We start from the raw sequence: 25,292 nt of genomic DNA, 5'->3' as shown, positions 1-25,292 counted from the left end.
GAGCAACCCTCAACCTTTCAACGACAGGAAACTCTTTGCAGTCGCTCTCCTCCACTCCTCCAGTGTGTGTTCGCACATTGAGTTAGTTATAATAAGAGAACCGGATGATGACATGTTCATACCCGAGCTCCAGTGCTGAAAAGTGTACTTAATGCTAAATAGCTATTTTAAAAAAAAGATAACTATTTAATAAAGAATATCTCTATGGCGGCACGTGAAGTCTGATATTGGACGCTTGAAGAGACATTTCATATTTCAAAAGGTAAGTCTCAAACTTGTGAGTCTATCAGTGTTACATCAGAATACAGAGAACGAAAAGACTGACTACGGTAAACATTATCATTTCCCTGTAATTATGGATTATATGAAACATGCTACATACGTACATCAGAGGGGTTGTTTAGAGTTGGTCGAGTCATTTGACTTTTATGTAATATATGAAAACATGGAGAATAATAATGTCCAGTTATGTTCAATAAGCTAAAATAACTATTGTGTTGCTGCATGATTTAACATTAAGGCTAATGACAAAACATATTCAGATACTTGTTGTGTCATCGTCACTGTTGATAAAATCAATGTTATAAAAAATGTTTTTATAGAAACAATAGGAGGCTTTCTCATTGAAATAAAACATGCATCTATTAATCCCTTTTATATGTTTATTATTCAAATCCAATATAAACTTCAGGCATGTATGTGTGTGTAAATGCAGCTGTCACACAGACACACACTGTATGTGAGAGACAACGCAGGTGATGATGACTGGATGTGAAGTACAAAAACTTTGACTGTGAAACGTTGAAATTGGAACAAAATAGATGCAACAACAAGAAAATCCACATAAAAATGTATTATTTTAAATGTGTACATTTCGCTTCTTCATTTATTGATGTTTCAAAGCTTTTTGAAAAAGTGTAGTTTATTAGCCTCCAAGCTTCACCGACAATGTCAAAATGTCTTTCTTATAGACCTCACAGGAACATCTACGTACCCATAATACTTTCCAAACAATAACAATCATCAGTATTTGTTTGGAAAAGCCTTCAGCTGCAGATCATAAAAAGCAGAGGGTAGCCCCTCAATGGAAAATGCTGACTTTGTTTGTGTGACTCCGTGAGTGTCGGCCAGCAGGCGTAGGAGTGCTGATAATGAAAAGAAAAGGAAAACTTACACCATGGTGGATCCCTGTTACTTGCTCCTTAGGGTCTCAGTACAGTGGTGGGTTATTATTGCCGGGTCAGGCCTCTCCAGATATTTCTCACGGCTCTGAACCTTTGGGACAGACGGCTGCTGCGATTAGCCCACTGACCCTGTTCCATGAGCCGCCCAATGGGAGCCAAGGGAACATGAGAAAGCCAGCCCGTACAGTGCACCAGTGTAAAGCACGATACAGAGCACACGACGTTGGATTATACAAGATTAGTACTTTTTAGAGTTTTATAGACCCCACTATTCAAGTCTGAAGTAGAATTAGAACATGTAAACTCCTGCAATTTGCAAAAGTGGTAGTCACAAAGTAGCTGCTTGTCACAGTTCTGGATGTGGTTGTATTTGCAGGTTTATACATGGTGTCAAAATAGTGCCTAAAATGAAAGCTTGTGTTAGGCTCTTAGTTCACACTAAGCCTCCATTTTGAAGCGCGGCCCTCGCTCACATCCGATAGAAACAGTTTTCGGAAACATTTTGCGTCTCATGTTATTGTCCACCTACAAATCTTAAAATGCAGTCTTTTTTCTTTTCTTTTTTTACTTCTTGTGTTTATTTTTGCTAACAGTATTTGATGTCCGTAATTCAACAATGAATCTTGATACTTGTAAACTGTCTTGGATTAATGTGAGAGACATTTCTTTCGGGACACGAAAGCTATCTCGGAAATACTTTCATTAGCTTTCCAAAAATTAGTAATTATTATTTTATGAACCATAATACTTAACTTAAACCTCTAAATTGCAGGAAAGATGGGATGTAACTGCAGTTCGGACTATTCAGAAAGCGACTGGATTGAAAACTTGGATGAAATCTGCGAACAATGTAACTGTGCCATACCTCCCCAATCATGCAATCCAGTAAGTGTCAATGCATGCATGTGCAGGCATGTACTTGTGTCAGTACAACATTATAGTGTGTGAATGTGTGTAAGCGAGCTTCACATGAATGCATTTTGGTTATTTGTGTGATTGAATGGGAGTGACTACTTGGAGGACATGCACATACGTTCACTGCAGTACAAGCGAGATGGGCTCCCGCAATTCCTTTCATGCTGTGTCAATTATGTAAATATTACCAAGAACACAGCAATCTGTTATTGTGTTTGAGTCCAGAAAAGTTTTATTACGTAACTGTGAGAGAAGTTCTCTTTTGTGTGTGAGATTAAGTTAGAGTATAATCATTCCCTCAATGCTGTTTGTTTCATGTACATGAGGTAGATGTCCCATTAGATTAAAAATAAAGAAGAAAGCCACCTGTGTGTGCCACAACACGTCGAGACATTTTGTCTGGGAGAAAAAGCCAAACTGTTACCGATGACATCTGCGTAATAAACCAGAAATGTGCATATCTCTTACTGTGAATGTGACATGTGATAGTTCCTTGTTTTAGCCGCAGGAATCTTCTATTATTCCTCAGAAAGCTGAACTTAAAATGCAAGTCTAATATTGTTTTTTCCCCTCACCAGTACACAGACCAGCTGATTCATTACCCATCACAGCATTCACCTCCTACATCTCCTTTACCAGGTGACAAGATACAGCATCTTTTTCTCTGTGTGTTTACAATATACAGGTGCACGCAGTAAAGAAAATTAAATTAGTAGTAAAATGTGGAAAATCAGAATGGCAGAATAAAATATATGTAAATATTAAGTGTAATAATTGTACGATACATAAGGAAATTGTATTTAAAATATATGGGAAATACATTAAAAAGCTTTTTTTGTTTAGAAGTTTAGAAGTTTATTTAACGTACATTGTGTTAATATCAAAGCAACTCAAACACCCAGATAACAAAAGCCTTTATTCTATTCTAACAGTCATGTTGAGTACAAACTGTCCCCAATGTCTTTCACCTATATCTCATTTAACAAAAAACGATATTCCTCTTGCAGACAACCTTGTGGTGGCCGTATACAGTTATGAACCCACCCATGACGGTGACCTGGGCTTTGAGAAGGGAGACAAACTCAAGATCCTCAACAAGTAAGCTGCTGTTTCACATAAAGTAAATAATTGTAAAAAGGCCCAGACAACAATTCGTATACTATCCACTCACCTACTTTAAATACATTTACAGGAAATAAAGGTAAATGTTTGTTTAGTTTGTTTAGCTATTAAATACTTGGGGACCTAGCTATTAGGTCATATGTAATGGCTTTTTTTTAAAAAGATGGCTCTGTTAATGTGAAAAGCTGAAAGAGACTAGTTTATTTGGTTTTATTTGGTGGACCAGCAAACTCTAATGGAGTTTATTTTCATTCAATCAGAGTTGTAGTTAACATTGAGGCTAAAAAGGTCATGATCTCAGTAATATGTCTGGAAATAGTGGGGGGTTACAATGACATGAAGTGGATTACACACATGACAAAAAATTTTAATTTGTTTTTTAAGGTGGATTATAATATTTCTTTGACTAAATTTCAGTTTTTTCGTGCAATAAAACCCTATAAAATATTAAAGTGAAAGACATTTAATGTTCTACATAGCTGGCTCATAACGTATCAAGACAGAATTCACAGTTAAACAGTTAAATTAATAAATAAAATATGTTTTGTTTTTTTGTTTGTTTTTTTAAGATTGTAAAGAGTTTGGTTGGAGGTTAGACAAAACATTTAGTATGAAAATGTGATAATCACTTTTGATTTTAAGGGAGAACTATTCATTTGATAAATCAAGTTTAACAAGCTACACAATGTGGTGAATGTTGCTGTAGTGAACATCTCTCCCGTCTCTTCTGCTCGTATGTAAGACAAGACATTTACTCGTCTACTAATGTGATGTGGTTAATTTCATGCAGTGATTATTTACAATACAAAGAACCCTTTTGCCTTTAGGGGACTAATTGAAACTTCCTGAAGATTACTCATTCATACGAGAAAGTCTAGACTGCTGTGAGGCATTACAGACATGTAAACTCACTCATTTCTGTCTCTTTTGCCCTCCAGGGATGATCCAGAGTGGTATTTGGCGGAGTCACTCACCACAGGACAGCAGGGTTACATCCCTTTCAACTTTGTTGCAATGACCACAGTGGAGACTGAATCGTACGTCAAACAGGAAATATAATGATACTGTTCTCAACACCATGTCACTCAACCTCAACACGATCTCATATGATGCATGCTGTGTACTGAGGGATGGGAAGTGGTTAGCTCAGTGTGAAGCATGTTGTGTGTTTGTGCTGCAGGTGGTTCTTTAAGAACATTTCTAGAAACGAAGCCACGCGGCTCCTCCTCTCTCCCGGGAATACGCAGGGCTCCTTCTTGATTCGAGAGAGTGAGACCACCCAAGGTGATCTTTTTCTCATCATGGCGTTGACTCATACACAACTCACACATAATCAAACTTCCTATTTCACAAGGTGGCTTCTCAGAAATATATTTGAGTATGGCCTTCCACTGTTACATTTGCTAAAAGGTGCACGCACAAAATTACTGGTTTCCTTTAAATCACTTTGTCTTGTTATTACTGGAATTGTTTGTTCAATACAACCCATTTCCCACAAACCCCTGCTTCCCAACTCGCTTCATCTGTTTAATTTCACGTTTCATTCATTCCCCTATTTGCGTTGACACTGGAATGCTAACCCCACTAGATATGTCATAAATCAATATTATAAATATATAATATAAATACATCTCTGTTCAAGCCAATAACTGAAATGAATCTAGTTAAACTGCTACACAAAACCCGTCCAAACCAATGTTTGATTTGTGGTTTTCGGATACTTTTGGTTAAATCTGCAACATCTCACATTTGATTTTGCTTCCACTTTGTTCCAGGCTCATTCTCTTTATCGATCAGGGACTTGGACCACAACACTGGTGAAGTAGTCAAGCACTACAGAATCCGCAACATGGACAACGGTGGCTTCTACATCACAACCAAGATATCCTTTAACTCGCTGAAGGAGATCGTCCAGCATCACTCACGTGAGTGCAACCTCGTGAGGGGATTAATGAAGATCGCTGTGGGGTCTTCATCTGAATGATTTTTAAAACGTTCTCCTCTTTGTGTCGTCCAGGCGACACAGATGGGTTGTGCACAAAGCTGGCGAAGCCGTGTCAGTCGAGGGCACCGCAGAAGCCCTGGTGGCAGGATGAGTGGGAGATTCCCCGAGAGTCCCTGAATCTGAAGCGCAGGCTTGGAGCAGGACAGTTCGGAGAAGTCTGGATGGGTGAGTGACTGAGAAGTCAACATGGGGATATGATTGATTTCTTAAATTACATTAAATTAAATTATTTAAGTGCTGTTTTTCCATTTTGTACATAGGAGTTTGCCCCATTTTGCACAGATAAATCACATGTACAAAGCCCAGTTGTCAAGTTGTGGGCAGCTAAAGCCTTTTTCTGCAGCGTATGCAGAACTGTTTCCTCAACACAGTCTTAATTGTAGGCTTGTATGAGCTGGTTAACGGGAAAATTATGAGAGATTTTAGACCTGTTATACAACATCACTCAAACAACATAAATCTAAATTTCCAAAGAGCTCACAGATTGGAGGAATGGTCTCTTAACAACACTTACATGAATGCTATTGTTGAGTATTAAGTCACACAAGAACATGTTTTCATCACGAGGGTATCGGTTTAAATAATCTATGCCACAACCTCCTTATTATTCAATTGGACGGGTATTTCCCTTCTATTTTCCATCCTCATTTGCCAGCACAATTCAACATCCCAAACAAACCACTGTATTAGAGATAAACATTGCCAACCATAGAACTTGTCCTCATTTCACAGCCACTCTCTATTTCGTTATCTTCTTGCGTAGTCTGGGCACTGTATTTGTTTCTCTAGCCTTGTCCAATCATTGGGAACATTCAAGGGCATGCTTGAACAATGGGAGTAACTGCTATTTGCTAAGTGTTTATCTCATTAATAAACATGAAAATATGTGATAACCATCCTCTATAACAAGAAGATTTCCATTGTAGATAAAAGAGAATGTGAAAGTGAATGTAATTTGTTCCCATTGCTGCGCTTCATGCATGCTGTGAGGTGTTACATGACTGAAGGTATGTTTTTAGTGTACTGATATCCCCTTACATAACAACTGTATTTAGGACCACATGACTTTGGTTATCCCCTGGCTTTTATTCGAGCACCGACATGAGGTCGAAATTTTTGGTTTTGAGTTGAATAGCTCAAATACTATTGGATGGATTAATATTCAAATTGGTACAAATATGCATGGTCCCAAGAGAATGGACTCTGACTTTTCCTTCTAGCACCATCATCTGATCAAAATTCCAAATTAGTTCAATGCTCAATGACAAAATCCTTGCTAAACTTGTTTGCTAATTAGCTAAAGTTTGCGTGCTAACACTATAAACCACACTGGGGATCATGGTAAACATTATACCTGCTAAACATCAGCGTGTTAGCGTTGTGATTGTGAGCATGTAAGCATACTAATCAAAGCGTGGCTGTACCTAACAGCTCCTAGCTGCCAGTTTTGTTTTAATCAATGCCTTTCAGAAACCAGCTGATGTCTAAATGTATATGTTTTCAGGTGTCTACAATAATGACAGGAATGTGGCCATTAAGAACCTGAAGATAGGCACAATGACGGTGGAAGCCTTCCTGGCAGAGGCAAACATGATGAAGAACTTACAGCATCCACGCCTTGTCCGCCTCTTCGCCGTTGTTACCCAGGAGCCAATCTTTATTGTCACAGAGTACATGGAAAATGGTGGGTAGAAATACTCTGTGTGCGTCTGAGGCATTTTACTTATAACGCCAACCACCAAGAGGGAATTCCAGATATCCCTGAAAGCACCAAAAGAAAAGGAAAACTATGATCGCAGGGTATTTCCATGAAATTAATGCTCATTTGAAGCTAAATTAAAAAGAAATACTTCTGTAATCATACCAGCTCCTTCTCAGTTCAGTTTAGTCACCTGGAATATGTCTAAGCCTGTTTGAAATGATTATTTCTTTAATCTTCTATCCCGTTGCTCTTTACACCAAAGGCAGTGTCATCAGGGTAAGGTCTGCGCCTGGGGCAAAGACAAAGCAAATATTTTATAGGCAGAAGTGCATCGTAGATGTTCAGGATCAAACATGTTGAATGGTACTGGACTAATGGGTGCCAGAGCGCATGCTTGAACAAAAGACTGGGCTGCCCAAAGTGTTTCACCCTTTTCATGAGTCATAGTGCTTTCAGACTTCAGTGACTCTGTTGAATTAGCTTTTGATCACACAACCTCAGCTGCCTTCCTATGTATTTGTGTTTGATAAATCATATGCACATTACTGGAGAAATACCATATAATCATCACCCTTGCTTGGACACGAATGCAGCCGTGAGAGAGAACCTAAATAAAGGAGCTCAGTCATGAGCCTCCCAAAGCATGCTGCTCTGCTGAAGTGGCCTGCCTTTTGATAGGCTATTTTCAGCTTCTCCTCACGACACTCCTGTATTTACCGCTCTGTGCTAAAATGTTTCAAAGCAAACATGAACTTTCACTTCTTTTGCGGGCCCCTCCAGACAGGTTACTGGTGTTTACTCACCGAGGGCCTCTCCTGACCCGTCTGAGATGAAGGTGTCTTAAAATAAGAGAGGGTGATTCATCAGGTTATTGTCCACTGAGACCCCTCGATGACACCTGGCTACTTTCCAGAATCTGTATTACGCACACGCATCCACAGACACTTGTACACAAATACTGGAACACTATAAGGTTGTGTATAAACTTTCACAATGTAAGTTTGTTCAGCATCTTGCCACTGGATATTTTTCCTCCTTATGCAAATCAAAATACGTGTGGAATTACAAAACAAGTATTAAAATGGGGTCATGGTAACAGCTGCAAACAACTTTCCATATTACAAGCTCTATGCCCTGTACTAGTTTATCACGCCCAAATGCAGCACTCATATGGAAGTGATGCATTATCTGTTTCACTTTAACCTAAAAAATCTTTGTTATTCTTCTTCCCTTGGAGGAACAATAACAAAACGCATAGAGAGATGCCGTCACAAACACAGCAACAGCCCTACAGCTGAATTGAATGGAGTGCCTTTGTATGGTCTTGTATGAGTGGCCTGTAAACCACCAGCAGTGGCTCTACATGAGGCTGCCTCTTTGTCTGGGATCCACGTGTGGACAGGACACAATTGTCGTCTCTGTTGTCAAGAGAAAGGATGGCTCGTAGTTCTCGTCTTTTCAGTTTTTATTATCGAAGACAACAAAGATGGAAAATAACAGGCGTGTCATCATAGCTTCCCTTTGTGACCTTGACAAGTTGTTCCTCCAGACTTCAAAAGCAGTCTTCCGGACTTTAAGCAGAGGAGCAAAGGCCTCCTCTTTCCTGGCAGAGTCATTTATCTTATTTCCTTTGGTTTGACTTGGTTGGCTGGTGTGCTGAGGTATTGTTCTGTGCTAGTCAAACACAACATAAAGTCTGCTGTCAGAAACTATGCATCAACTTGACTGATGCTCATGCACTTCCTCACAGTGTTATGTTCCCTGATCTGAAGTGCTATTCTGGTCCAACTATCTATTTATGTCTGTGGGGAATCAGGATGTTTTTGACCAAGGAAAATATTATCAGTCTTCTGGACAAAGCATGACTTTGCTTTACAATTAATATCACAGCTTGGTGCTTAATCTTCTCACATCTTCTAATACAATTTAACAAACAATATGCATCTGTAATATTCAGGATGTTCTGGTGGTGGTAACCTAGTTTATTTATTTGCAGCAATAGGTTGCTGGAGTCCACCTGTTGAGGCTGACATGATTTGTGAGAAAAGTGTATACTGTTCAGCAAAAAATTATTTTCTGAAAAAATATACCTTGAATGTAATTTTTACAGGAAGCCTAGTGGATTACCTGAAAACAACGGAGGGAAGCAGTTTGCCCATGAACACTCTGATAGTCATGGCGTCTCAGGCAAGACATCTCTCTTTTTTACTATCAATGTGTCTGTGTTCTTATCTCAATTCTCCATTTACCACATTCCCTTTAATTTATTCTTTCACTTCCTGTTCTCTCAGCATGATCCTCATAGACAGGAAACTGGCCACTGTTATAATGAGCCTCACACCCAACACTGTAGTGTGTGCAGAGGTGCACGTGAATTGTTATGAACGTTGGTTTAGACATGTTGCTACAACCTTTTTTTTTTTTTTTGTCACGCCACATGTTTTATTTATTTACCATGGTGCCAATTTATCTTAAGTGTCAATGGTGACAAAACCTGAACAAATACAGATTTTACATTTAATTTCTCTGAATTTGTTGTTTCTCTTTCATCATTAAGATATTCTGTCTCAGCTCTACCAACGTGACAACCATTGACAAATGACACATCTGGTCAGTTAAGCCTGATGTTTGAACACAATTTGACACAGACAGCAAGTTAAAGGGATAGCTTGATATTTGGGGAAATACATTTTTGTGCCGAGAGTTACATTAGCTCATTGACACAACTCTCACATCTGTCCGTTAAATATGAAGCAACAGCCGGGAGATAGTTAGCTTACCTTAGCTTAGCACAAAGACTGGAAACAGGGAGACAAACTAGTCTGGGTCGGTTCTTAAGGTAACAAAATCTACCTACCAGCACCTCTAAAGCTCGTTCATCAACATTTATTTATATCTTGATTGTTTAGTGAGCTTTAGAAGTGCTTGTAGGCAGATTTATTTGTTACCCTCTGATAGATCCAGCCTAGCATTTTCCCCCTGTTTCCAATCTATATGCTATGCTAAGCTAAGCTAAGCGACTGGCTGTACTTTAATGTTTACCTTACAGATATGGTTAACGGTATCAATCTTCTTATCAAATTCTCAGCAACAAAGTGGATACAAGTATTTCCCAAGATGTTGAACTCTAATCATATCCAAGGAATTTTTTTGTGGGTGTGGGAATGGAAAAGATAACCACAGGAAGACAGAATGATATTTCAAAGTCTGACAAGACAAGAGATTCTTGATTCGGAGAAGGCAATTTCTCTGACGCCTTAGAGCTTGGCGCAGAGAGGTAGAGTTTATACAGCGCTTTGTGGTGAACATCATTTTAAGAAAGATGCATTCAAGCCAGTCGACATGCACTGATAGCATTTTTGGTAAAAGTGCTAAGCAAGTAACTGTAACCCTCATGTGATGGAGATGGACCATAAAAATGAAATGAATGACGTCAATCTGGCCGCAGTAGTGGACACTCTGACCACATCCTTTTGCCTTCTGTATAAAATGTGTCTATATGAATGGAATCAGATGAGCTTGAGATTTTACTCAAATTAATGTCAGCTATCGGAAGGGAAAAGATACCTATGATTTACTAAATGCATAGTAATGGTTTAAAGTTTCAGATTGAATCATACCACAATCAAATGGAGAGTGAAGAGGCGGTAACTTGTGTGAAGTCATGACGACTGTAGAGGTTTATAAAATACACAGACATACGTACATCTCACGCTTCTGACAAGACCCCCGGGGCCTATCGCACCTATGTGATAGATTTTTATCTCTGAAATACACACCACTGACCCAGTACAACGTAGAAAGTTAGCTATAGAAACACACACAGGCACAAATTACATATGCTTAATAACTGGGGGTTGTGGATTCTGTGGAAATCTTCTTAAGGTACCTCATGCATTAGGTGAAGTTTCAATTTCCCTCTGAGGTCTGCCTATGTAGAAATGACTCGTCATTGATTCAGAAACACAGTCACTGGAATATTCAGCCAGTCTGCAGTAAGGTAAAGGCAGGACTGCAGCTTTTAGTATCAGGAAGTAGAGCAGGCACAGAGGTGTACCTGGGTGGAGTACAAAAGTAAAGGGTATAAGAAACTGACCTGGGGAAGTGGTAAACTCCCTGGTTTGGGAGTGCACCAAACCTGTCGAGCTGTCCAACGCGCACACATATTACACAATATTAAAACATTCACAGATCTCTCACACTCTTGAATTCCATGTTGGAAAACAGTCATGTGGCTTGTCTGATGATGTGCTGCCCCCTGCAGGTGGCAGATGGCATGGCTTTCATTGAGGAGAAAAATTACATTCATCGAGACCTGAGAGCAGCGAATATTCTGGTGTCCAATGAGCTCGTCTGTAAGATTGCCGATTTTGGACTGGCTAGGCTGATTGAGGACAACGAATACACAGCAAGAGAAGGTAACAAGACCTCGCTCAAATCACTTAAATCACATGTTCTTTTGAGCCAATTGAATCTTTTTTCAGGTTAAATTCCGTGTTTCATACAATATTATTTGTTTTATTTGTTGAGTGCATTTGGCATGGAAATGAGCTGATATGAGAGACACTTCAGGTGAATAGGGTAAACATTTGAACAAATAGACATCAAAATGAAACGTCCCCAGTAGATTATTTACATTAACACAATTATTTTTTTGTATAACAAGTTCTCTGAAATGTTATGTTTGAATATACAAATGTAGTTGGTGCAGAAACTTTTATTTTTAGTTTATTGTTAAAGTTGTGCTAAATGGCACACAATTCTGTCACAGAAATCTGAAATCCAGGTTCACAATTCTTGTTTCATTTATAACAAAAAAATACTGTCTACAGCCATTAAAAGAAAATCAGTTTTCGCTATGTTTTTGAGAATACAATGTTATATAAATCAGGCTATGAATGAAACCTCTCTGTGAAACCTTCAGAATATATATAGGAATGAAACTGGAAAGTGGTACTGAAGTGGAGATTTCTGGCTCAGGGTATAAGAAAAAAAACATTTTAAAAGATGAATAGAGTAAAAATAAATCCACTAATAGATTCCATCATGAAACTTCCCCAATTGATTACCGTACTTACATTAAGACAATGATTTTACTTTTGGTGAATTTAGGAGAAATCTATAGACGCAGTAAGACAAAGCTACTCAAATAAACACCTCAATATGTATTTTGGATGCTTCCGTTCCACTAGTCTGAAAGAAGACATGTTATGGAAGCAAAATAGCACAAACTCTTAAAATTGACCAATGCATGAAAAAACAATGTTTATGCCTCAAGTGTTTGTTTTTTTGTTAAATAAAGTGTTATCCTGTGTTCATAGGTGCAAAGTTCCCCATCAAATGGACGGCCCCTGAGGCTATCAACTATGGCACCTTTTCCATAAAATCGGATGTGTGGTCATTTGGGATCCTCCTCACAGAAATAGTGACATATGGACGCATACCTTATCCTGGTAAATACTCATCCATACTCATACTTGTCCATCCCGAAATCATTTTATAAAACCATCTAATTACAAGTCTAACATGGATTATACATTCTGAAACCATTGCCTACTCTTACACATTTGTACCTGTTGTTCAGGTATGTCCAACCCAGAGGTAATCCAGAACCTGGAGCGGGGCTACAGAATGCCAAAGCCAGAAAACTGTCCAGAGGGGCTTTATAACGTCATGTATCTGTGCTGGGGGGAAAACCCAGATGACAGGCCCACCTTCGAGTACCTGCGAAGTGTACTGGAGGATTTCTTCACTGCCACAGAGAGGCAGTACCAGGAATAGCCCTGATTGGGCAGAAAGACATACAGACTTACAAAAAATATATTCAAACTAAAGGCACGACCTGTGAAAACGGATGCTGGATTTTGTTTTGTTCGATTTTGGACAGTAGGCTTCATGCCTTTATATTGATAGGGTAGAAACTGAGATTTCTCAAATAAGAGTACTTTGTTTCTGCACCAATTGTATTCTGAAGTGGCCCTTAGATATGTTACAATCACATGTGGAACTATGAACCAGGAAACTCTTGTAACAGCTGGACCGCTGCAGAGCCAACAACCAAAAGGAGAATGATCAGCATGCTGCTTGAATAGACTGGAAACTGTAGCTGAATAAGTCGCTGCTCTGCTGGTGCACATTATTAAGATGTAAATACCCTCAAAGTGCTTCAGCTGTGTTTTACCTCTGCAATTTTACCAATGTTTTCTAATGGTTTTACTTACATTAAAAAAGCTTAACATGGATGTTGTTTGTTGTTACATTGAATACAACACAAGCCATCACAACCCACTTCACCTAGACTGAACCAGCATCAGCCAAAGTAAGCTTGGTGATATGTTTCATAAACAAAAATGCTCAAACTTTTTATTCATGCAATTATGTACATTTATTAAATTCTAACATACTGCATTCTGGACACTGTAGTGTTGATCTTATGTGCTGTTGGCAACATATTCTGTATGTTGAAATACAAAGATATATATGACAGCCACTTAATACATGTATTTTTGATAATGCACATTGTCTTTCAAGGATGTTAAGCAGCAGTGGTGAAATAAAACTCGGAACAGTTGCTCCAGGACTGTATATGTGGTATTCACGAGTACTTCCATTTTACCTTTTTACCATTCTATCTAATACTTGTACTGGACCTACATATGATGCATTGCCATAGATTACACAACCAATCAGTATGTAAAGTAGGTAAAAAAAAATAAGCATCCTTGAGCAGCTGCATTGTTGAAATACTATGTATGTATAAAGTCATCACATACTTGTATAGGCTTGTAATATGAAAATAATAAATTCCTGAAATAATAATAATATTGCTCTACTTGTAAGGGAGTTTTTTTTACATTGTGGTATTTCTACTAAGTAGTTTAACTGTTAAATTGTAAAAGTAATGGATTTTATTCTTTCTTTCTTATTCTTATTAAACAAAAGAACCATAACACAGATTCAGTATACATGGGATATTATACAAATAGAACAATAACGAAAGATTCAGGTGTATGTTACACTAGACTAAAAGATATTATAAAACATACAGATATGAAGCGTCTTGATAGCCTTTTTGTTAGTTATGGAGTTTCACATATTGCTCAACATCATTCAGGAAAACAACAAAGTAGCTTACGTATTTATTTTTATTGTTAAATGTACTTTTATGGATTTTAAAAAATGCCGATATCATTATCACATTTATTCTAACAAATACTTGTCATGCTCTTGGGTTTTTAAAGAAACTAAACACCACATTTTCCCATAATGATGTAAATCCTGAAGTGATGGATTTTCATGGCGTTAAGGGGTAAAAAACTACAACATACGTCACAGCCCGAGAGGGCCGGACTATAGCTCGGTCGCCCCCTGTTGAAAGCAGCTGACATTACACCCCATTGATTGGACGCGATACTAACTATCCGCCTCTTGTCGCTGTTGTCTCTTGCGCTGTGCGGTGAAAGCCAGCCAAAAACCAGTAAAATGGCGCTTAGTTCTCAAGGAACAAAGAAAAAAGTTTGCTACTACTATGACGGTGAGTACTCGTGTGCCTGTACATTGGTAAGCGGTGGTGCGAATGAATGAAATCTGCCACTTCGTGCCAGCAAAGGTAGCAGTTTATTTATTCCACCTCTTGTGCTAACCTGGCACGTTAGCTAAGCTAGCTAGCTTGAGTCGCAGGCGGCTCTCATCATCTCAGTCTAACAGTGCCGCTAAATCCACACACAGAATTATGCACTAATATAATTTGATCGATTTCTTTAAATGATCAGGTTTCGTTTAAAATACACGTAAAGGCATTTATCTACCAGAAGTTATCACTTCAAACTAGATTAGTTAACGTTACTAGCTAAAGAGCTAACAATGGGGATATGAGTACTTCATTGTCGCCTCAATTAACGCCAACACCGAGCTAACATTAAAACGGCTCATCTTGCTACCTTCATATTACCGGTAGTTCGGCGTAAAATACGGATTTGGTCGACATTTATCGATGTGTGTAACAAAGCGCCAGCTGTGGATGTAGCTCGGTACTTTGTATAGTTTCATAGAGGCGATTTTACGTCAGTATTTAGTGTATAGAGTTCGGTTGCAGGATCGCAACCGACGTTTAGATGAATTCCTCCACGACCTTTTCAGTGCACAACCCTGTTGCGAGCAGGAAGTTATTGTGATATTTTGCAGTTTACTTCGAGTTCACGTGTGTTTTTAACTTTTGCATGTGAAATAAACAAAAAAATCCAACGTGTTTTTTTTTTTTATTTCCTTACATTTCAGGTGATGTTGGAAATTACTACTATGGTCAGGGGCACCCCATGAAGCCCCACCGTATCCGCATGACTCACAACCTGTTGCTCAACTATGGACTCTACAGAAAGATGGAGATATATGTATGCTATATTACAATAACAGTCAAACTTCACTAGCTGTCCTTGTGTGTCTTGATCTAATTTGTCCTCTTGTGTTTCAGCGTCCACACAAAGCCAGCGGAGAAGAGATGACCAAGTATCACAGTGACGATTACATAAAATTCCTGCGTTCAATTCGACCAGACAACATGTCAGAGTACAGCAAACAGATGCAGAGATGTAAGTTTGGTTAGAGATATCCTTTGCTGTAATATAAATATGTTTTTTGAGTCCCATCAAGCTAACTGCTTTTAAAAAATAATAATAATGAGCAATAGCAATAATGTGTTTATTTTTCTCCTGCTGCTTTGCAGTTAATGTGGGAGAGGACTGTCCAGTGTTTGATGGGTTGTTTGAGTTCTGCCAGCTCTCAGGAGGAGGCTCCGTTGGTAAGTTGTTTCTCTTTAAATACAGCTCAAATCTGTATTCTGTGTTGGACTTTAATCATGCCATAATTGCCTGAGTAATCTGTTGAATTCAGTATTAGCAGGTTGTTGATTCTTCTCTGTGCTTCAGCCGGTGCGGTCAAGTTAAACAAACAGCAAACGGACATCGCTATCAACTGGGCTGGAGGCCTGCATCACGCCAAGAAGTCTGAGGCCTCCGGGTTTTGCTATGTCAACGACATTGTACTGGCTATTCTGGAGTTACTAAAGTGAGTACTTAAGTACAAATTTGTTTTGCATAAGTGGATGATACTCTTGGTGGTCTTTTTTTGGTAAACTGAAGATGAGTTTAGGTTCCTGTTGTTTTGCTCATCAGTCATTGTGTTTTCAGTAATAATGATAAATATAGAATTTTTGAAAAGTCCGCAAGATGGTTTTCTCATAGGCTAGATCAAAAGTGTTAGGACTCAAAGGATATTTTCCCTTTTTCCAGATACCACCAGAGAGTTCTGTACATCGATATTGACATCCATCATGGAGACGGTGTGGAGGAGGCTTTCTACACCACAGACCGTGTCATGACGGTGTCCTTCCACAAGTACGGAGAGTACTTCCCTGGCACGGGGGACCTGAGGGTAAGCCTTGAAAAAATTGTTAGATGAAAGTCATATTGTCATAGTCATACGGTGAGTTGACATTTGTCTTGTTCTCTGCAGGACATTCGGTGCTGGGAAGGGTAAATATTACGCTGTAAATTACCCGCTGAGGGATGGGATTGACGACGAGTCATATGAAGCCATATTCAAACCTGTAAGTAAACAAAGACTTGTTGACTATGTTTAGGTAGTTGTGATCTCCCTTGATGGACAGTATTTTGAGAGTGGATGTTTTTGTTTCTGTAGATCATGGCCAAGGTGATGGAGATGTACCAACCCAGCGCAGTGGTTCTGCAGTGTGGAGCTGATTCTCTGTCAGGAGACAGGCTCGGTTGCTTTAACCTCACCATTAAAGGTAAATTAACGAAACCTCTCTCTCATTAAGACGCTGCAAGCAAAGTTGTCTGCAACTTTCTTCAATACATTTTTAATGGAGGAACAAAATCACTTTCTCAATTTTCTTCCGTGCTGTCTGCTCAGGCCATGCCAAGTGTGTGGAGTACATGAAGAGTTTCAACCTGCCACTGCTAATGCTGGGCGGAGGAGGCTACACCATCCGTAATGTGGCACGCTGCTGGACATATGAGACCGCTGTAGCCCTCGATACTTCCATCCCCAACGGTGAGTCTTTTTATGCCTATACTTTCTCAGTGGTGGTAATCAAGCCCCGTCTAAGTAAACGATTGTTTTTAACGATGTATCAGAGTTCATTAAATATTGATGAAATTATTGATAAGTCTGTTGCCAGATCCTTCGATCATTAAACGGCAGAAGTAGCATTAGTTTCCCAGCAGGCGAAAAGAGAAATGGAGCTGAAAATTTGACTATCCTAATACAAACAATAAAATAACTTCATAGTCATTAACTAATGACAAATGTACACTTGACAGAGCTCCCATACAACGACTACTTTGAGTACTTTGGACCAGACTTCAAGCTGCACATCAGCCCCTCCAACATGACCAACCAGAACACCAATGATTACCTGGAGAAGATTAAGTAAGTGCCTGGAATGGACCTTCAATTATTATTTTATTTTTTTAATGTTTCTTGTATTTGTGAAAATGTCAGTGTTCGTAAAAATGTTGATAGTTTTGTAAATGCTTAATTTTACCATCAAGTTTTCAAGGTTAGGAATATGCTTGAATTTGAATGTACTCCTTAAAAAATGCTTGATTGGCAACATAATCTGGTGTTTCATCTACACAATCACTGATGTAAACCAAAAAACGTCTAATATTTGAAATGAAACAATCCCATCGTCCTTTGTTTGTTGTCTCACACCAGACACAGAGCGGACTACAGCTAACTAAGCATTAAATAACCGTGATCAAAACGTACAATAACCTTAATATGAACAGCTGGTAAAATAACCTGCCACCCACATTCATGAAGGAGTTCTGGAAATATGTTTTTGCTACCTGCTTGAATTTTACTCTAAAAAGATGAACAAACCCTGAGAAGTTGAGCACTTGACCATAGCATAGATTCAGCTTTGTGTCTGTTTCTTCAGTGGTCAGTATGTTCAACCTGCATTCTGTCCTCTAGGCAGCGCTTGTTTGAGAATTTGCGTATGTTGCCCCATGCGCCGGGAGTCCAAATGCAGGCCATCCCTGAGGATGCTGTACAGGAGGACAGTGGCGATGAGGAGGAGGATGACCCCAACAAACGCATCTCCAGTAAGAACCTCTCCCATGTGTCATAACTTTCTTCCACATTCACATCAGCTATCCAGCGTCTTGCAGTTAACCCTTTGATGTTTTAATCTCACCTTTATCTCTGTTAATGTTCAGTCCGTGCTCACGACAAGAGGATAGCGTGCGAGGAGGAGTTCTCTGATTCCGAGGATGAAGGCGAAGGAGGCCGAAGAAACGCAGCCAGCTTCAAGAAAGCCAAGCGAGCCAAAACTGAAGGAGAGAAAGAGGGAGAAGAAAAGGAGAAGAAAGTTGAGGAGGAAACAAAAGGTATCCATTCACCTCGCCCTACTCGTGTAATTTTGTTTTGTAAAGAGTACATCCTATGAGTTAACATTTTAAGTCTGATCATCCTTTATAATACAAAAGCTGTGTTATTATGATCAATAAGAATGTTTGTCTCTCTGTTACAGAAGTAAAAGAAGAAGAGAAGGTGCCAGAGGAGGAGAAAATGGACACATCAAAGTGAGAAAACAGGGCACACACTTATTGACCATGTTGTCCAGGAAGTGGCTTGTTGGAAGTGTTAATCATTTCCTTTCTCTGCGTCCTTTAGGCCGAAAGAAGAGTCCAAGACACCTTGAGGTCCTCAGCAGCTAATGGTGCCAATGCAACTGATAAGAACGCATCTTAAAACAAGATTTTTTTTTTTTGCATACATCATCTTTCCAGGCTGCTGCTGTGGAAACCAGTGAAGAACTATACCTTTGTAACGAGACCCCACTCCCTCAAAATGGGACGGGGAGCTTAATATTTTCTAGGACACCTTTTCAACCTTACCTGTTTATGGACAGAGGTCAAACTGAGTGTTTTTGAGTATTGTTTTTGTATGTTCTAATTTTTTTTAATTCTTAATCTTTTTATTCTATGACACTTGCTTTTCCCTTGTAATGCAACTGTGTAAAAATGACTTAGTACATGTATGCTTTTATATATCTGAACGATTTAATTTATTTAAATCATAGATATTTTGGCTACTGTTTCGTCTTTGTCCCACTTCTGTCATGCGTCTTTGAATATGTAGTTGAAGCATGTTTATACAATAGATCCTTTTCTGTAATACATTTGTGTCACTGGTGTTGCCTGCTAACATCACCCAAGAGTGGTTTAAGAGGGTTGTGTATACCTGAGAACCTTTCCATGGCACAGTGTAAGTCAGTTACACTCCTATATTTTAGGTTGTAATTTAGTATGTGTCCTTTACACATTGACATCTTCAGATTTCGGGGACCCCGGCCACACAATAATGAAAATGTTTGAGCCCTGTCACGTGATGTCAGGCTTAGATTTCACTGAAAATTGAACTTTAATATCCAGAGTATAGTCCTTTGTAAAATGGGAAGAAAGACACATGCTAGAATTCATTTGTATATATTTGTATTCTGAAAACGTGAGTAAAAATCTGACAGACCCCCGTGTGCAAACACACTTTTAACACCAATAAAAACTGCCCTAAAACATTATGCAGCTTTGTTCTGTTAAGTGTTTTAAAATAATATTGTTAAGTCTGATGAAATGATTGACTACATTTATAAAAAAAAATACATTTTAATGTTAAGACACAGGTTACAGCGTTCTGTATTTTCAAGACAACACCCAGAACAAACACAAATCCGATAACTTAACCATCAAACTGCAGTAATTTATCGCAGGGAAATAAAATGTCATTGCTTTTGCTGACTTAAGTCCCACAAATGTCTCAAACATTTAATGTGTAACAGACGCACTTAATACAACAACTTCACAGACGATGTTGCATTTTATTCACTTAAGCCAGGCAGTTTGCAACCTATTGTTAGGTTTCGCTGCTTCAGAGCCACGCACTCTGCTCCACTGCTGTCTCGTCCAGCAGTTCATCCTGCTCTGCCGGCTCATCGGCCTCATCGGGCTCAGTACCAGCACCGCTCTCTGGATCTCGTGTTGGAGGCAATGATGGCGTTTCAACAGCTCTGTGGATACGCACCTGAAACATTACATGAATTCAAGGTAAATCTATCTGCATAAATAAAAAGCATTAGCAAAGTTGTAGAGAAAATGACTTCTAAAATAAAGACTGATCTTCCAATCTCACTAAACTAACTAACTCAAGTAAAAGTAGCAATAGTGTAGAAATAATACCAGTACAAGTCCTGCATTTAAGAATTTAATTAAGTAAAAGTACAGGCATAAAAATGTACTTAAAGTACCAACGGTAAACATACTCATTATGCAGAATGGACCATTACTGAATGTGTATATTATATTATTATGATAAGTGATAGATTAATGTACGCATCACTTTAATGTTGCAACTGATAAAGGTCCAAATGTAAAACATACAGCTGTGTAGCATAATCTGATGATTTTATCAGATTGTTAATATTTTTGTACTAAACCTCTGAATCTGTAAAGAAATTAGTAACTGAATTCATCAAATAAATGTGCTGGATTAAAAACTATAATATTTCCCTCTAAAGAGTTGTGAAGTAAAAGTAGAAATTTCAAATACCTCAAAATTATACTTAAGTAAATGTACTTAGTTACTTTCCACCATTGATTAGTGCTCAGCTGCAATGTAAACTTATCATCAGAAAACACTGACTTGAATTGCAATTTTCACATTTTATACAACACATTAATTTATCATGTTTTAAGATTAAACATCGGAGCACAAATCTGCTTGATTACAGGAATGACGCATCAGTCCAAACAATGTCAAGTGTCTCAGACTGAAAAGTTAAGGCAATTGGTATTCAGGCAATTTTGGTAATAACATTACACACATCACATTTTAATGTGTAAAGGCATTTGTTCCAGGTGTTGAGAACTCCAATAATGGTAATTAAACTAAGTTTATGATCCAGGCTTTTTCAGTTTATTTCTAGCCCTCCCTTCAGCCACAGCTTAAACCATGTGATCACATGAGAGAGGGACACAGTTACCGCACTGCTCTGTTCAGGTTTGCCTTGTCAGCAGGTCCACGAGCTTCTATTGGTCTGTATTAAATTCAATGTCACGTTACTATTTGTGGATATAATGAAGCCAGGTCAGTTTACTCTTAAACCTTTGACTTGACGTACTGCTTTTTGCTGCTGTGCTACTACTTATCCTTTTATTCAAATTATAGTAGTTAAATAATTAGTTTGTTGTTACCTGTTACGTTTTCGGTTTGGTTTGTCGGCAGGATAACAAAAACCTACTGACTAAAATGTCATGAAACTTGGTGGAAGGGTGTAACATGGGCCGAGGAAGAACCCATTATATATTAAAGCCGATCCAAATCACGTCCCTTTCCTCATATGGATTTTTCAGTTGTGTTTTGAAGGTTTTAGAAATTCAACTTAATTTCTTCCCCTTTGCAAAAACGTAAACATCACGGCTGCAATTACATTTATGTTAAAAACATTTTTCATATTGATCACAGTGATCTCGGCGGCAGCTTACCCTCTTGGCCTGGATCGGTCTCCTCCTGCACGGACACAGGTAAAGGAAGGAAGTACAGGCAGCAAAGCAGCGGAAGGAGAACACCATTTCCAACACGGACATCAAGATGAGAGGCACCCACAGAATGATTGTGGTCCCCTGGTTGACAAAAAAAAAGATGACAGCACATACCTCTCATCAATACATTGTTCCTTTTTTGCAGCTATTCAAATAAATATGAAAACTGCTGATGGATAAATATTTATATTCAACTTACATAGATACGAGTGGGATCGAAGGGGCATTCGTATGTGATGCTGGAAGAGCCGACATTTTTTTCAGAAAACGTGCAGTGTGTGAGCAGACCCCAGCCTTTGTTAATAATGGCTTTCACCATAGAAACTGACAAACCCAGGGTGGAGGAGACCGCCAACAGACCTGCTAGGAAGCTTAGGACCAACAAGACCCACTGCTGCAAGGACAACACGGCATGAGTTAGTAATGGTAAACATTTTCCCTCATAAAAGATAACATGGTTTTCAATGTCAAGTAGATTTAAGAGGTAAGTTCTAGGAACATGGAATAAAAATTGTGTTCGGACAAAAGACATCCAATATTTAAATTAATTCCATATTTGCATGTGCATGTAACCTATTTAAATAATAGGTATCATCGTGCATATTTTTACACACATGCACTTGCTCAATAACAGAGAGCAAGTTCTAACAGGAGTCAGCAAATGACACATGCGAGTGGTGAATTGAGGGAGAAGTTGTAGCAAAGAGAGGGCAACAGCATTTACCAGGATCCTGTTTCTCTTGTTTTTGGATAGGACAATGGCAGTTATTCCAACAATAATTCCCTAAGGGGCACAAGAAGCAAATTAGTAAATACTTTTCTAGTTTGGTGAGGAAAAACTTATTTTAAAACCAGCATCCGCTGCTAAACATTATTTTTGCTTTTAAAGTTAGTTTTGCACATAGTGAGTTTTTGTCCCACTTACCACCAAGCCTGCCACAATAGCAATGACATTAGAGATGGCGTACACCATGGTCCGGGCCTGAGAGTGCACGTTGATGTGCCTGAGCACAGCGCCGTGCACCAGTGCTCCAAGAAGAAAGTTGACGTGGCCCACCAGCACCAGCCCCAGCCCCATCTTCATCAAGGCTTTGTTGTCCTTGAGGTTGGCACAGCATACTCCTAGAGGAGGCAGAAATGTGTTATTATGACTAGCTGCAACGAATCATTATTTCCATTATTGATTAATCTGCTGATTATTTTCTAAATTAATCAATTTATCAGTCAGAAAATTGTGAAAAATGTCCACCCCAGTTTCTCACAGTTCAAGGTTTTCTTGTTTTTTACATTTCTTGTTATACCAGTCCAAATCCCAAAGATATTCAGTTTAATATGATATAAAACAGAGAAAAATATTAGTCGACTAATCGTTGCAGCTCTAATTTTGAGCTCATAATCTTTGAGCATTGTGACCACTGTCAACATCTAAAAGATAAACAACTCATTAATTGTGTGTACAACAGTCCATATTGTCAGGCTGAAGCAAGTGAATGTAATCTCAGTTTAGAGTATGTAAATAACAGTCGTGTGTACATCAGTGTAGTTGACAGGAACCAACTAAGTAAACAAGATTAAATTACACACGGCGAATTGGACGAGCTGTAAGTGCAGTGCATTGAGAGCTTGTGGTTTCAGCAAAGCAAAAAGAAAGCGGGCCAATGGTTAACACAACATGCGCTTTAGAATAAGGCAGTTAGTGAGTTAGCACAATTAGTCCCTGACCCCTGCAGAGATGGTTAAAGATCTCACCCACTGCCTGCTGCAAAATGCTGCAGAGGTGACAATTCATACAGTCTGAGGGGGATTGTGTTGCACTATGTTGTTGCTTCCTCTGAGGAAGGGTGAAACACCCCCACATGTAAGCCCCTCCTAAACCAAGCAGGTCAAAGCTTTGGTTGGAGTGTTCAAACATTCACCGCTACCCTTTACCTGGCCTGAGGGGTCAGGTAGAAACACACACTGGCCTACATCTCATTCAAGCCTTAAACTGGGTGCTGTGGAAAAGAACTCATTGTGTTTTGGTCATAATATTGTTAGTCTAATGTTTGCTGCCAGTCAGGTACACATGCTCACATATTGTTACTTTAATGAACAGACACTAACAAAAATATATGTTATAATATAGTATTTACATATTCAGTTAGTTATACACCTTATCAAACTTAATATATCTTACTTTTACTTTCTTAAGGTTCAATAATAATAATGATAAGATGTACAGTACTATAGCCTACTATGGGTTTATATTTGACCTATCAACAGCACATAATTATGGATCCTGTGCAATAGCTACCCAAAAGGTTTCACTTTTTTTTAGGTGAAACTCCAAACAAACTAGCAAGCTACTCATATGTAAGGCTCAACAACTCAATTAGTTGGAAAGTTTTCATTGATATAAATGAACACATATCACATTTGGTTCCGACATCCAAACACCAGAAAAAAATAATATATTTGCTACGTCTCTTCTCCTTTGAGCTCAGTTAACGACTGCGCAGACCACGCCTAAAAGCTTTACCGCGCGACGTATAGTCTGTCACTTTAGTTAAAAACGCATTAAGCCAACTTACCTAAATTCGCCATGGTGGATAATGTCCCCTTAGATCATATTAGTGTACAAGTTGTATTTCCGACAGCTTTTGGTCGTTGTCTTCTTCAACTGCGGCTCACCTGCAGACACACAGGCGTCACCTTCCGCCTACCTGTGCGGGAGCTCCGCCCCTATGCACGCTCACTGTACGAGGAAAAGGGGGAAAGTTATTTATGCATTATAACAATAATTATATTATCAGAAAATAGAATATCAGATCATACTGTATGGGGTCTCCATGATTTCACATTATAGTTTTTGAACACTGCTTGATAGTGACTGGAAGGGTTCCCCTTGTTTGTTTACTGCAGGGTATTAATCATTGAAACGGTTAAAAACCAGGGTATTAGTGACCTGGCTCTTGTGCTACATCAGTGGCGGAATGTAACGAGGTACTGTGAGTATTTTCATTTCATGCTACTCCACTACGTCTTGGAGGTAAATATTGTACTTTTTACTTATTTATTTGACAGCTTAAGTTACTTGTTACCTTACTGATTTAGATTGTTAATACAAAATATAAATTGACTAATAAATTATCAGGCATTATTATTATTATTATTATTATTATTATATTATTATTATTATTATTATTATTATTATTATTATAGGTTAAGCAGTACATACATTAGTCTACTTAAAATTAGTCCCACATGCATACCAGCTGCAACTAAAGTGATGTAAACAATAATGCATCACTAATTATAATCCAGTAATATAATATATATGATTCTTAAATGGACCATTCTGCATGATGAGTACTTTTAGTACTTTAAGTATATTATATGCTAATACTTATTTTGAATGCAGCACTGATTATTTAGCCCTTTGAGTCCTTTGACTATGTAAACTTGTGCGTAATTTTATCTTCAGGAATTATAATACCAGTACAATACCATAACATATACCAAATGTATTAATGACTTAGTCATCTATAGGCACAGTATAATATAACATTCTGATAGAGTTGTCTTCTTCGATTGAATAAGGCTGATCTTATTGCAGAATGGGTAAGATACAATTGACCTCAACTGTCAGGGTTAAACAAAGACAAAGTCAGGAATAACATGAACAATCTACTTAGGTGTTGTTTAGATATAGCTGGTAAATGTCTCCTGTCTCACAATAAAACACACAAATAGCATGAAAA

At 38.5% G+C, this 25,292-nt stretch overlaps 3 protein-coding genes across 3 annotated transcripts; 2 read left to right on the top strand and 1 right to left on the bottom strand.

Moving 5' to 3' along the window:
* Positions 1 to 32: 32 nt before the first annotated feature.
* Positions 33 to 13,170, top strand: lck (LCK proto-oncogene, Src family tyrosine kinase). The gene is made up of 13 exons (XM_029460524.1): positions 33 to 262; positions 1,957 to 2,069; positions 2,678 to 2,738; positions 3,107 to 3,197; positions 4,160 to 4,258; positions 4,402 to 4,505; positions 4,997 to 5,146; positions 5,239 to 5,391; positions 6,731 to 6,910; positions 9,039 to 9,115; positions 11,193 to 11,346; positions 12,250 to 12,381; positions 12,513 to 13,170. Exons 2-13 carry the CDS (start codon positions 1,962 to 1,964, stop codon positions 12,707 to 12,709), a joined length of 1,506 nt encoding a protein of 501 aa, XP_029316384.1. The 5' UTR covers positions 33 to 262; positions 1,957 to 1,961; the 3' UTR covers positions 12,710 to 13,170.
* Positions 13,171 to 14,308: 1,138 nt separating this feature from the next.
* On the top strand, positions 14,309 to 19,535 carry LOC115027770 (probable histone deacetylase 1-B). The gene is made up of 14 exons (XM_029461254.1): positions 14,309 to 14,462; positions 15,206 to 15,318; positions 15,399 to 15,516; positions 15,651 to 15,725; positions 15,853 to 15,991; positions 16,216 to 16,361; positions 16,444 to 16,532; positions 16,625 to 16,733; positions 16,859 to 16,999; positions 17,269 to 17,377; positions 17,927 to 18,057; positions 18,172 to 18,342; positions 18,486 to 18,537; positions 18,629 to 19,535. Exons 1-14 carry the CDS (start codon positions 14,411 to 14,413, stop codon positions 18,654 to 18,656), a joined length of 1,473 nt encoding a protein of 490 aa, XP_029317114.1. The 5' UTR covers positions 14,309 to 14,410; the 3' UTR covers positions 18,657 to 19,535.
* Positions 19,536 to 19,639: 104 nt separating this feature from the next.
* On the bottom strand, positions 19,640 to 25,257 carry tmem54a (transmembrane protein 54a). Its single transcript, XM_029461253.1, has 7 exons — positions 25,223 to 25,257; positions 24,123 to 24,286; positions 22,478 to 22,674; positions 22,277 to 22,336; positions 21,752 to 21,946; positions 21,496 to 21,633; positions 19,640 to 20,035 (listed from the first exon to the last, which is right to left on the bottom strand). Exons 2-7 carry the CDS (start codon positions 24,133 to 24,135, stop codon positions 19,883 to 19,885), a joined length of 756 nt encoding a protein of 251 aa, XP_029317113.1. The 5' UTR covers positions 24,136 to 24,286; positions 25,223 to 25,257; the 3' UTR covers positions 19,640 to 19,882.
* Positions 25,258 to 25,292: the final 35 nt, after the last annotated feature.

This window comes from Cottoperca gobio, chromosome 22 (assembly GCF_900634415.1).
Source record: "Cottoperca gobio chromosome 22, fCotGob3.1, whole genome shotgun sequence".
NCBI lineage: Eukaryota > Metazoa > Chordata > Actinopteri > Perciformes > Bovichtidae > Cottoperca > Cottoperca gobio.
Note: the sequence above shows the minus strand (reverse complement) of the source record. Positions and strands in the feature narration are given on the sequence as shown.